This window comes from Pelophylax lessonae (genome assembly GCF_965119305.1).
Source record: "Pelophylax lessonae genome assembly, chromosome: 3".
NCBI classification, from domain to species: domain Eukaryota; kingdom Metazoa; phylum Chordata; class Amphibia; order Anura; family Ranidae; genus Pelophylax; species Pelophylax lessonae.
The window spans coordinates 93,704,013-93,716,646 of NC_138770.1; the positions used below are offsets into that span (position 1 = coordinate 93,704,013).

Consider the following 12,634-nt stretch of genomic DNA (forward strand, 5'->3'; position numbering starts at 1 on the left):
GCAGATGTCATATGACGGCCGCCCGGATCGAGGAGCACTTCCTGCCGGCGTCATTTGACTATGGCCAGGTATGGAAGTGGTTAAGAATAAACACTTAAAAAAGTAACTTCAGTTTTTTTTTTTTTTTACTGTAACTGCTGACTTTTAAAAATCAGTTACTTACCAGTGCCCAATGATGTCTTCCCCCTGTCAGTTCTTCGTACTGCTGTGGGTCATTATCTTGGATATGGGAGCCAGCTGCCCAACACCTGTTCTGGTGACAGCTGACTCCCAACTGCACATGTGTGAGCTTGCATAGTGCTTTGTAAATGGTCCTACCACCTTCTGGGACATGGGATGTGTCCAAAGAGGCTGTGAAAGGGGAGGGAGCAGGACAGGGATGTCGTTCTTACCTAGGTGAGGGTTGTGGAAGCGGGAGTGGGTACAGATAAAAACTGTCACTCACTCCACCTCTCCAGAAAAAACCTGTAACCCAGTCACCGGCTAGGGGGTGGCAGCAAACTATCAGGACCTCAGTTTTCGAGTGAAGTTCGGCTTTAATTCTTGCATAAGCTCAGTATCCCATAACTGGGTATTTTACAGATGAGAAATTAGGAGCAGCTACATTCACTCACTAATGTTATTTTTATTAAATAAACCCAGTAACCCATAACTGGGTCGCTTACAGATGAGAAAACAGGGGCAACTACAGTTACTTACCAACGTTATTTGTTAAGGAAGTGACTATCAGTGGCACATCGAAGGTAATATTTGATGTGGCCCATCCTCTGTCACCATCAAGACACCTGACTTTATAGTCTCCAGCTGGCAAATCAGGAAGATCACATTCTACTACTGAAGTATTTCCAATAACATTGGTACAGTTATAATCTTCAACTGTGATGTGAAGTTTCTCCACAGCCGTGATGGCTGAGACAACAATTTTTAATGCGGGATGTCTCGCTAATAGAGAATGCACCATAGGTGTATACAGTGCGCTGAAATGTAGGATACCTCCAGTAATATTGTAGTCATCCACTTGTATAATAACTCTCATTGTTCCTTTCAATGGTGGTAGCATGCATCGGACCTTTGTGTAATTAGCAGTTGTTACTAGACAGTGGTGGAAGCTTCCAATGATGATCAAAGTAGATGTCAGTCCTTGTAGACCTGAGCCGTCTATTGTTAAATAACCACCTCCATTGAGACCAAAATCCACAGGAGACAGTTTTGTTATCTGAGGTTCTATAGTAATATTAAAAGGTTTACTGGAAAGGCATATAAGACCATCTGTTGCATATGGAAAGATCACTGTATGATTCCCAATAGGAATTGTCTCTTTGAGGTGGCATTTTACCATTGTTTCATTCCAAGAAGTCACAATGCATTCTAAGCGACCATCCACCAAAATCTGGATCTTTCCACCTAACCTCTGTCCAAGAACATAAAGAATAAGGAAAGCCCCTTCTAGTCTTGGAAAAATGTCATTTATTATAGGACTCAGTTCTGGAACTAGATGGAAAGTACAGTTTCCAGTACATACTGAGGGAACGCCATTAATTAGGATAGTTGCATCAACATCTACAGCAACTGTGATGTTGGAATTGCTGTCAGTCTTGAGAGTACATTGGATTGTGCTACCATTAGCACTGTGAATGGGGCAAACATAACGTCTTGATAGTATTACAAAAACAGAACTAATTTTATAAAAAGATCCACAAATAGTTAGAATGGTACCACCACACAATGGACCTTCTCCAGGTATTATGGAGGACACAAGAGGTATGATTTCCACAGTCTGATTGCCCAAAGGGATGCTGGCAAATCCCATTTTCTCATCCCAGACCTTTATTAGATATTTTCCAGGGCCAAAACCATTAAGAGGTATTTCAAAACTGTTCTTCTGTAGTTCTATATAACTTATTTCATACTTATCTTGATCCTGAGTATTTTCAAACAAAATTACAGAGTTTGAAAGGTTATATCCTGAGAGATAAAACCACAGGCTCCCATTTTCAATAATCCAGGATAGATTTGAGATGTTTGGTGTAAAGTCTCTGTGGTAAGTGAAAAAAAAGTCAAGGTAGTTTGATGAATTTGAAATGATCATCCCAGTTGCTGGATTGACGATAGATACCAAAAGAGGAACTGTAATTTTTTCTTTATCAGCGACAGAAGAGGGAAAAGGAGGTGTCTGACATTTAATCAGATCAGCGGTAGTGTTAATGAGTCTACATGGTTGTATTCCAATAGTGACCGATAATAGTGATGCATTGGCAGTGAATCCTTTACCAACAATGGTAATGATGGTTCCACCTAAAAAAAGAAGAGCAAATACATCACATTTTTTTTGGTGACTTATTCTTGATTTCCACATTCAGTTCCAAAGTTACTTCTTCTCCTTCACCTTTCATTAATTATTTTGTGACTATTCCTACCCCTTGACTATAGATTATAATGTCTCTCTAAAGTCCCTTGTCTCCCCAAATCACAGAGATGTTCCCAATGCCATGAGTGACACTAACAATACTCAAGCTAGTCATACACAGTTAGCTTTTTTTCATTCACAATCGAGGTGGATGGAGGAATCCCTCCTGCCAGGACACTGTGTTGTGATCACGGTATCCACCACTGTCAGAATACACTGATCCGCAGCTGCAGTTGCTGATCGATGGAACATTTTCCAAAATGTCCCTTTGACAGAAGTTGACTAAATTAACTTCTGCTGAGTGGGGGTGCATGCACACCGATCTAAATTTAGCAGAGACTGGACAAATATTGATCGGTGTATGCCCAGCTTCACTTCTATTGTGATCATCTATATCAGGGGTCTCCAAAATGTCTAAACATAGGGCCAGTTTGCTGTCCTTCAAACATTATGGCGGCCAGACTGTGGCCAGTTTGAGTAGAAAATGTCTTGGTGTCAGTGGGAGTAAATAGTACCCCATCTTTGGTATTAGGTGGAGGAATTGTGTCCCATCTTTATTGCCAGTGAGAGGGCTAGTGCCCTATCATTGGTGTCAATAGGGGGAATAAAGTGGCAGGAACTATGCCCCACTGTTGCTTGCAGTGAGGGGGAGTTTTATCCCAAGGGCCAGACCGTTGATCTATATAATTACAGCTAAATGCAAAGTCAAAGCTGGATTACATAATATATTTTGGAAAAATTAGCATATGAATGCAGGTGGGCAGACCACATATCATGTGTACGAATGTATTTTTCTTATTTCAGTGGAAGTTGATGAGCTAGGAAAAGATGGAACCGATGAGCTAAAGTGCGGGCACTTCAAACATGATTATGTAGACTGCTCTAATGTAATTTCAGGAATTTGTTCCATTGATGTATTTAAAGTTGTATACATCTTACATGTGCATGTGACCACTTTTATATAGAGGGTTGCATTATTTGGTAAGCCTTATGTGTGACCAATGACACCTGGGAGTCCTTCCGCCGATCCGATCCGCCTGCCAGTTTTTCAGGCGGACCGGATCGGATGCTCCAAGCATCCCTATGGGGCAGCAGATGTCAGTGGAGACATCTCTGCTGACATCCGATCCAATCCTGTCCATCAAATCCAGATGGATGGAAACCCTATTTTCTATCCATCTGGCAGATGGGATCGGATGGGATCGGATGAGAATGGACAGGCGGTCCGTTCTCATCCGATCTCCCCATAGAGGACAGCGGGGATCTGACAGCTCCGTCTCTGCACACAGAGCGGAGACTGAGCTGTCATCTGCCTGCTCAGCGGGGATCGGTGGATCGATACCCCGCTGAGCAGAACGGACTCCGTTCCGTGTGAAAGGACCCTTAAGGTGTGAACAAGGTTTAGGAGGGCAGGGCACTAAGCTCTGTTCAGAACTGCAGAAGTCCCATGTAGGTCAATCCTGCTTTGTGCACTTGACATTTCCCAGCAAGGGGAAAAAGTAAACTCCTCTGGGCTTAATGCAAAATGTAACTCTTACTTAATGGAGCTGCCATAACTGCATATGTACTATGTACACTCTAGCATGTGTAATTGTATATTGCCTACGGTATTAATAAACATTTGCCCCTGAAAATGTAGTGGACTAATCAAAAAATTACTGATTACATGGGGACCACATAAATCTTTTTCTTGCAGGTCTACAGGAGGGAATAAACGAGTCACTATAAATTCCATACTTTCTCTAACTTCACACTATGGGCCTTTACACATACACTAATTATCTATGTTTATGGGTTCATCCCATTATGACTTGTATTTTGTTACGATTATAAATAAATTCTTTAATTTTTACCTACCACTTGATTCACTCTTGCCCATAAAGTCCCCACATACTGGGTTTGAGGCACCCGCAACTACCAAATATTAGAATTTATGGGACGGTGGCAAAAACCGATTGAAGGGCTCCACTGAGATCAAAAAACCCCCTTTTCATAAACCAGTATTATGCAAAGCATTGGTAACATCATGATACTTAATTGCACTTACAGTTTTCTTCACGGTGTACTGGAGGTATCCATTAATAACACGCAATATAACTGTTTAATCTTGATTTGGGGTTGATTTACTAAAAGCAAATAGACTGTTACTTTGCAAAGGAAATTGCATATTGCATGGAAGCTTAGAGAATGTGATGAAGCTCTGCTGACTGCAATCATTCAATCATATGTAAGCAAAAATGCTGTTGTTCTTTAGCCTCCTTGTACCTAGTTGGATATTCTTTGCTAAGTGAAATTTAACCACATTCACTAAGCTCTGGGGAAAATGTCCTTGCAAAGTGCAACTTCTGCTGAAAAGAGAACAGTCTATCTGCCTTTAATAAATCAACCTCAATATATCAATCTCAGTATCTTAAAAGGACTTTAGATGAACGACACCAAGGGTGCTATGATCCCATGTAGTAGATTTGCCCTCTTTGTTACACCATCCAGTGACTGAAAAAGTTGGGCAACTACTGCCTGAGTATAAAGGATATTAAATAAGCATTTGTCTGTTGACATCTTCAGTATTTTATTGAGTACTTTAGAATAATAAAAAAAAAAAAAAGTCATTACCTAAGAAGGATCCACAGCATGGCATCACAAGATCAATTTCTGAGATGTATCGAATAACTGGCTGAAACCTTGGGAAAAAAAGAAAAGATCATCTGGACTTTAGAAAAGTTTTCTCCACCAACTTTATCAAGTTCTCCTGAATGATAATTTGTATATGTACATATGATGTCACTTTTCAGCAGGTGACATTGCTCCTTGCAGAAGTAGCGCCCTTGCCACCAGCAACAACGCTAGTAGCATTCTACAGGATAGTCTTTTCATCGAAGCCTCAAACAGATTTCAAAGATGATTAATCCCATTAATTATGCATATACCGTTGGAGAGAATAATTGAAAGCATCAAAGTGTCACACTGGTATTAAGTCTATATGAACTTTAGAAAGCAAATTAAATTTGTAATACGATAGAGAATATGGTTTATGCTTTTTAAAGGTGCCAATAAGTGTGCATTACAACTTGATTTATCTAAAAGAGTAATTAAAGGTTAACTATACCTTATATCTCAGCTTAGGATGGGCATGGTAGGTTCTACTCCAAGTTTCTTTTACTGCTAAAATGATGATTTTTCTCTACAGTTGTTCGTCCTTTTCCCACAAGGCAATAATGCAGGTGTCAGTGTCTCAAAATGGCCTTTCTAAATTGCTACTTAAAGAAGAGTTCCAGGCACAGATATTTTATATATAGTTGCAGTGCTGTGAAAAGTCTTTGCCTCCTTCCTGATTTTTTATTTTTTGCATATTTTTCACACTTAAATGATTCAGATTATCAAACAAATTTTATTATTACACAAAGATAACCCGAGTAAATACAAAATGCAGTTTTTAAATGAAAGAAGCTGTCCAAACCTGCTAGGTCCTATGTGAAAAAGTAATTGCCCCTAAACCTAATAACTGGTTGTGCCTCCCTTGGTGGCAACAACTGCAATCAAGCTTTGTGATAACTGGCAATGAATGTTTGACATTGCTGTGGAGGAATTTTGGCCCACTCTCTTGTTTTAATTCAGCCACACTGGAAGATTTTCCAGCATTACCGGCCTGTTTAAGGTCATGCCACAGCATCTTAATCCGATTTAAATCCGGGCTTTGACTAGGCCATTCCAAAACCTTCATTTTGTTTTTTTTTTCTAGCTATTCATAGGTGGACTTGCTGGTGTGTTTTGGATCAGTGTCCTGCTCAATAACCCAAATGAGCTTCATGTCATAAACTGATGGCCAGACATTCTCCTTCAGGATTTTTTGGTAGAGTGCAGAATTCATGGTTCCATCAATGATGGTAAGTCGTCCAGGTCTTGAAGCTACAAAGCAGCCCAAGACCATCACACTACCACCACCATGTTTGACTGTTGGTATGGTGTTTTTTTTAATGAAATGCTGTGTTAGTTTTACCCCAGATGTAATGGGATGCACATCTTCCAAAAAGTTAAACTTTTGTTCATCAGTCCCCAGAATATTTGCCCAAAAGTCTTGAGGATAATAAAGATGTTTCTTGGCAAATGTGAGACAAGTCTTTTTGTTCTTTTTGGTCAGCAGTGACTTTTGCCTCAGAACTCTGCCATGGATGCCATTTTTCCCCAGTCTCTTATTGTTGAATCATGATGAACACTGACCCTAACTGAGGGAAGTGAGGCCTGCAGTTCTTTAGATGTTGTTCTGGGTTCTTTTATGACTTCCTGGATCAGTTGTTGTTGTGATCGTTGTTGTCAGTCTTTGTTGGTAGCCCAGACACTCCTGGGAAGGTTCACCACTGTTCCCAGTTTTCTCCATTTGTGGATAATGGCTCTCACCATGGTTTGATGGAGTCCCAAAGCCTTAGAAATAGCCTTGTAACCCTTTCCAGACTAATACTTGTCAATTACTTTGTTTCACATCTGTTCTAGAATTTCTTTAGATCGTGGCATTATGTGTTTATTTTTTAGATCTTTTAGCATACTTCACTTTGTCACACAGCTTCTATTTAGGTGATTTCTTGATTCAAAAGGTCTGGTAGTAAGCAGGCCTGGGTGTGGCAAGTGAAATTTAACTCAGCTTTCCATAAAATGTGGTTAATCTGAGTTCATTCATGGTTTAGCAAGGGAGGAGCAATTACTTTTTTTCCCATAGGGCCTAGCAGGTTTGGCCAGCTTTTTTCCCTTAATAAATTAAATCACCATTTCATTTTGTATTTATTATCTTTGTGTAATATTACATTTTGTTTGATGATCTGAATCATTTCAGTGTGACAAATATGCAAAAAAGGGTGTAAATACTTTTTCACAGTACTGTACACTGATCCAGCTTGGACCAAAGTAACTAATAATATACCATACCTGGCCGATGCCCCTGGAAGCTGGAAATGACTGAAGTAGACACCGCTACTCCAGTCATCTCTACTTGCTTACGGGTCCCATGCTGAGTGGCTGCACTCCCACTTAATGTGTGTGAATGCAAACTGCCCTCTGATTGGACGTGACCTCACCGCCTCACCTGTCCACCTCAACCAATCAAAGAAAGCGTGAGAAAATGCAAAGCATTTTCTGAATATCATCTGTGCCCTGTGGTCAACCTCCTGTGCTCAGAATTCAGCGGGGCAGCCACTTGGCACAGGACCCAGAACAAGTGGAGATCATTGGAGTAACAGTGTTTGCTTCAGTGATTTCCAGCTTCCAGGGGCAGACTAAAGCTAACACCAAGAGTTTAATTTCCTGGACATATTTAAAAATATTAAAAAACTTGTTTCTACAATGCAGTTGGATCCAGCAATGGGAATCAAGCAGATTTCAAAACCTTGATTAAAGAAAATTAGAGCAAACTGTAGCAGTTACCAATAACACCCAATCAATTCCTTTGAAACAAAGTTTTTTTGTGTTTCAGTACCTTTAACATACTCTTCAATGGTCTTTATTACTGTATTTTCTGTAGAGTGACAGAGAAGAGTGACATAAAATTGTTTTAATAATGATTTGTTTATATTGTTATAGCTTTTGTAATTTAGCCCCTATGAGAAATCCTTTTTTACTGAAGATACGCTCTTGCTTTTCCTGGATTACTGTCCGAGTATTGGTTTGGCATCTATTTCTTGCATCTAGTGTATGATTGTTTTTCTTTTTTAGGCAACTCTCCAAGGAGTAACATCTGCATGTCAGCAGTTTATTGAAAGCTATTTTCAGTAGAAACTCACTGCATTTTTGAAGGTTTAAAGTCCCCCCCCCCCCCCTTCATCAGGATAAGAAAATGTGAGGAGAAAAATCAGCTCCAGGTGCTATTATTGTCACTATTATTGTCATTATTATTGTCATTATTATGCCAGGGGTTAGTAATGCATCCGCTGACACCAATTCTGGGGTTTATTATTATGGTCATTGACACCAATGCTGGGGATAATTATTGTGGTCACTGACACCAATGTTGTGGGTTATCATTGAGGTCACTGTCACCAATGCTAGGGGGATATTACTGTGGTCACTGGCATCAATGTTGGAGTAATTATAGTGGCAACTGACACCAGTGATGAGGGTATTTATTTATTGCAGTCACTGAAACCAGTAGTAGGGGTTTTATTGCATCTACTGACACCAAGGTTGGTGGTTTTTGTTGGGGTGAATAATGATGACTCCAACTCACTTCAGTGTGCATTGCAGTACTGAAATCTTCAGACATTGAGGTGCGTTAAAGCCTTTTCTTTTTGAATAGATTGCACCTTAATGCATGAAAACGGGTTGCTATTGTGTGGTCCTCTATTATTTTTAAGCTGACCACTAATGCTTTAAAGAGACCCTGGTTAGTCTGCAAAGGTTCAAATCCAGCAATCTCCCGCAATTGAAGACAGCATATACTCACCTCTCCAGCATTTTAAACTCCTACTTTTTCTCTCTACCAGTGCTGCAACCTTGGAGAGTCTCTTCAGCCCCATATATCACTGCTTACTCCTGTAGTGACGTAGAGTTTGGCGGACGGAACCAGTGCAGCAGAGGGCAAAGACATCCAACATTGCTGGAAGTGCTGAATTCTAAAGAGGTTTTTGAGGCTGCAGTGCTGGAATGGATGAAATAAAGGAGAAGATAGTCTCTGGAGAGGTCATTATATGCTATCTTATCTTGCAGGTGATTGCTTGATTTTAGATACCAGACAGGGTATTAAATATATCCCATGACAATATGGAAGGATCTTGATATGTAAAAAGCTCCAAAAGCAAATGACTAAAGGATGTAGATATCTATAGAGAAAACAATTCTGAGAATCAACATTTTATGTGGCGCATTAAAGTACCAAGGTGTGGACAAGTATCACAATAAAAATGTATATCTGTTCTTCATGACATGAATAACACAGAATGTTATGCTTACCCGATAGTTTTGAGCAGGACCCCATTAATTGAAACAGAGAAGTTGTATAATCCAGATGGAAGCCAGGGAAGAATCACCGATATTCCTTGCGGTGTCACACTTTGGACTTGTGAAGAAACTTCACTGACTTTGGCCTGTATCTCAGAATGATCATTGTTGTCAAAGTCTAAAAGGCCGATAAAAGCTTTACCACCTAAAACAGAGAACGTAATGATAACTGGAAGATCCATTTGGTTCTAGTTGCTAGGACAGCTTTAAAACAAAAGTGGGCAGGTGTAAAATCACACTGGTGGGCCCTTCCGTCAATCAGATGTTGAATGTCTTACTTGCCAAAACGTTCATAATTAAAGTGATATTAAAGTCAAGTTTTTTTTTTTTTCAAATAACAAACATGTTATACTATGCAGTGGTTTTTCACAGAGCATTCCTGATCCTCCTTTTCTCGGCTCCCCCACCAGCGCTCCTGGCTTCACCCTCCTGCCGAGTGCCCCCAGAGGAAACATCTTGGTGTGGGGGCACCCAAGCAGGCGTGTCCTGGCCAGTGGCTCTGCATGTCCATTCAGACAAGGAGCAATGGCTTGCCCCGCCCCCTCTCTCTTCTTATTGGCTCACTGGCTGTGATTGACAAGAAGGGAGAGTCCCTGAAGAGCTGAGAAAATCGTGCACATCGCTAGATCGTGATGAGTATTAGGGAAGTATTGGGAGGGGCTGCTGAAAAAAAAAAAAAATTGTGAAAAACCTTCTGCCTTTACAACCACTTTAAGTTCAGCTGGTCTTATGATCTACAGTATCTTACAAAAGTGAATACACCCCTCACATTTTTGTAAATATTTTATTATATCTTTTTATGTGACATCACTGAAGAAATGACACTTTGCTACAATGTAAAGTAGTGAGTGTACAGCTTGTATAACAGTGTAAATTTTCTGTCCCCTCAAAATAACTCAACACATAGCCATTAATGTCTAATCCACTGGCAACAAAAGTGAGTACACCCCTAAGAAGAAAATGTCCAAATTGGGCCCAATAAGCCATTTTTCCTCTCCGATGCCATGTGACTCATTGGTGTTACAAGTTCTCAGGTGTGAATGGGGAGCAGGTGTGTTAAATTTGGTGTTATCGCTCTTACTCATCGCTCATACTGGTCACTGGAAGTTCAACATGGCATCTCATGGTAAAGAACTCTCTAAGGATCTGAAAAAAAGGAAATGTTGCTCCACATAAAGATGGCCTAGGCTATAAGAAGATTGCCAAGACCCTGAAACTGAACTGCAGCACAGTGGCCAAGACCATACAGCGGTGTAAGAGGACAGGTTCCACTCAGAACAGGCCTCACCATGGTCGACCAAAGAAGTTGAGTGCACGTGCTCAGCGTCGTCTGCAGAGGTTTCTTTGGGAAGTAGACATATGAGTGCTGCCTGTATTGCTTCACAGGTTGAAGGGGTGGGGGGTCCGCCTGTCAGTCCTCAGACCATACGCCGCACACTGCATCAAATTGGTCTGCATGGTTGTCGTCCCAGAAGAAAGCCTCTTCGAAAGATGATGAACAAGAAAGCCCGCAAACATTTTGCTGACGACAAGCAGACTAAGGACATGGATTACTGGAACCATGTCCTGTGGTCTGATGAGACCAAAGTAAACTCATTTGGTTCAGATGGTGTCAAGCATGTGTGGCGGCAACCAGGTGAGGAGTACAAAGACAAGTGTGTCTTGCCATCAGTCAAGCATGGTGGTGGAAGTGTCATGGTCTGGGGCTGCATGAGTGCTGCTGGCACTGGGGAGCTACAGTTCATTGAGGGAACCATGAATGCCAACATGTAATGTGACATACTGAAGCAGAGCATGATCTCCTCCCTTTGGAGACTGGGCTGCAGGGCAGTATTTCAACATGATAACAACCCCAAACACACCTCCAAGATGACCACTACCTTGCTAAAGAAGCTGAAATTAAAGGTAATGGACTGGCCAAGCATGTCTCCAGACCTAAACCCTATTGAGCATCTGTGGGGCATCCCTAAATGGAAAGTGGAGGAGTGCAAGGTCTCTAACATCCACCAGCTCCATGATGTCGTCATGGAGAAGTGAAAGAGGAAATATACAAAAATGTGAGGGGTGTACTCACTTTTGTGAGATACTGTATGACCCTGATTACAACCCTTAAGGCTTACAAATCCTCCAACAGTGGGGAATACTACCTCCCTAATCACTGCCTACATCTCACAGTCAAACTCCAGTTGCCCTTTGCGAAGAATGACAAGTTTTGTCCCGCAAGAGATCCGCAAAGAAAAAGTTCCACAATGGAGGTACCCGAATCTAATAGCTCATCAACTATCCTCACTCAAGTTCCTGGCCACAGGATAAATGTACATCCTTATGGCCCCTCATGTTGTTTTAACAGTTTTTTCTGCTTACGGGCTACCTAGGTGGTCCTATCTTTATGATCTGCAAGTTATCCTACCTTTGTTCTTAGTTCACCTGCTATACTCTACTTTCCTATGGGTCACAGACACAGAAGTCCACTCAGGTCTTCAATTGGTCATTTTTTCACCCCTTTTTACTGAAACCAGCCCTCATCTTTCCCAAATGCTAAAGAATATTACACATCACGAAGCTACTGCATCACTCTCGCTATACCTCCTACTCCATAATGCCTATTAATTGCTTATCTATTAATGCAAATGGACTTAACCATCCAGCCAAGAGATTCTCAATATGCAAAGAAGCATTATTAAGCAAAGCGGACATTGTTGCTGTCCAAGAGACCCACTTTCAAGACCAGAACCACCCCAGATGCGAACACAAGGACTACCCACACATTTTCCTAGCAAATGGATTAGAGAATAAGAAAGGAGTCCTGGTAGTCATCAGAAACCCTGTCACCTTTCAGCTTAAAAATTCAATCCTAGATACAGAGGGTCATTTCATTATCCTCGTGTGTGACATTAATAAAATGCCTCTTACACTTAGTATCTTTATATGCGCCTAACTCACATCAACTTCATTTTCTACACAGGCTATTTAAACTAGTGGCAATAGTTAAGTATGGCAATTTATTGTTATGTGGGGGTTCCAATTTAACAGTCGGCCCCAAGATGGACATTACCTCTCCTGCCGGGGGCCGACCATTCTCTCTAAGAACCTTGTTCCATGCGGATCAGGTTTATGGTGTCTGGAGGTGCCAGCATGCCACCAAAAAAGATGTTACATTCTACTACGCCGGACACCATTCCTACTTCAGCAAAGACCTCTTTCTTACTGATCTGCAGCTACTCCAGAGAACCTCCTCCTCATCCA

The 12,634-nt window shown here is 41.1% G+C and overlaps 1 protein-coding gene across 3 annotated transcripts in view; it reads right to left on the reverse strand.

Annotated features, from left to right (window-relative positions):
- Positions 1 to 12,634, reverse strand: part of PKHD1 (PKHD1 ciliary IPT domain containing fibrocystin/polyductin) — a 1,006,139-nt gene that overhangs the window by 853,844 nt on the left and 139,661 nt on the right. For all 3 annotated transcript variants that reach the window (XM_082249887.1, XM_082249888.1, XM_082249886.1), the window contains exons 30-32: positions 9,341 to 9,533; positions 5,021 to 5,088; positions 700 to 2,295 (exon numbers count right to left, since the gene is read on the reverse strand). In XM_082249887.1, coding sequence (XP_082106013.1) covers positions 700 to 2,295; positions 5,021 to 5,088; positions 9,341 to 9,533 — 1,857 coding nt within the window. The remainder of the gene's footprint in view (positions 1 to 699; positions 2,296 to 5,020; positions 5,089 to 9,340; positions 9,534 to 12,634) is intronic.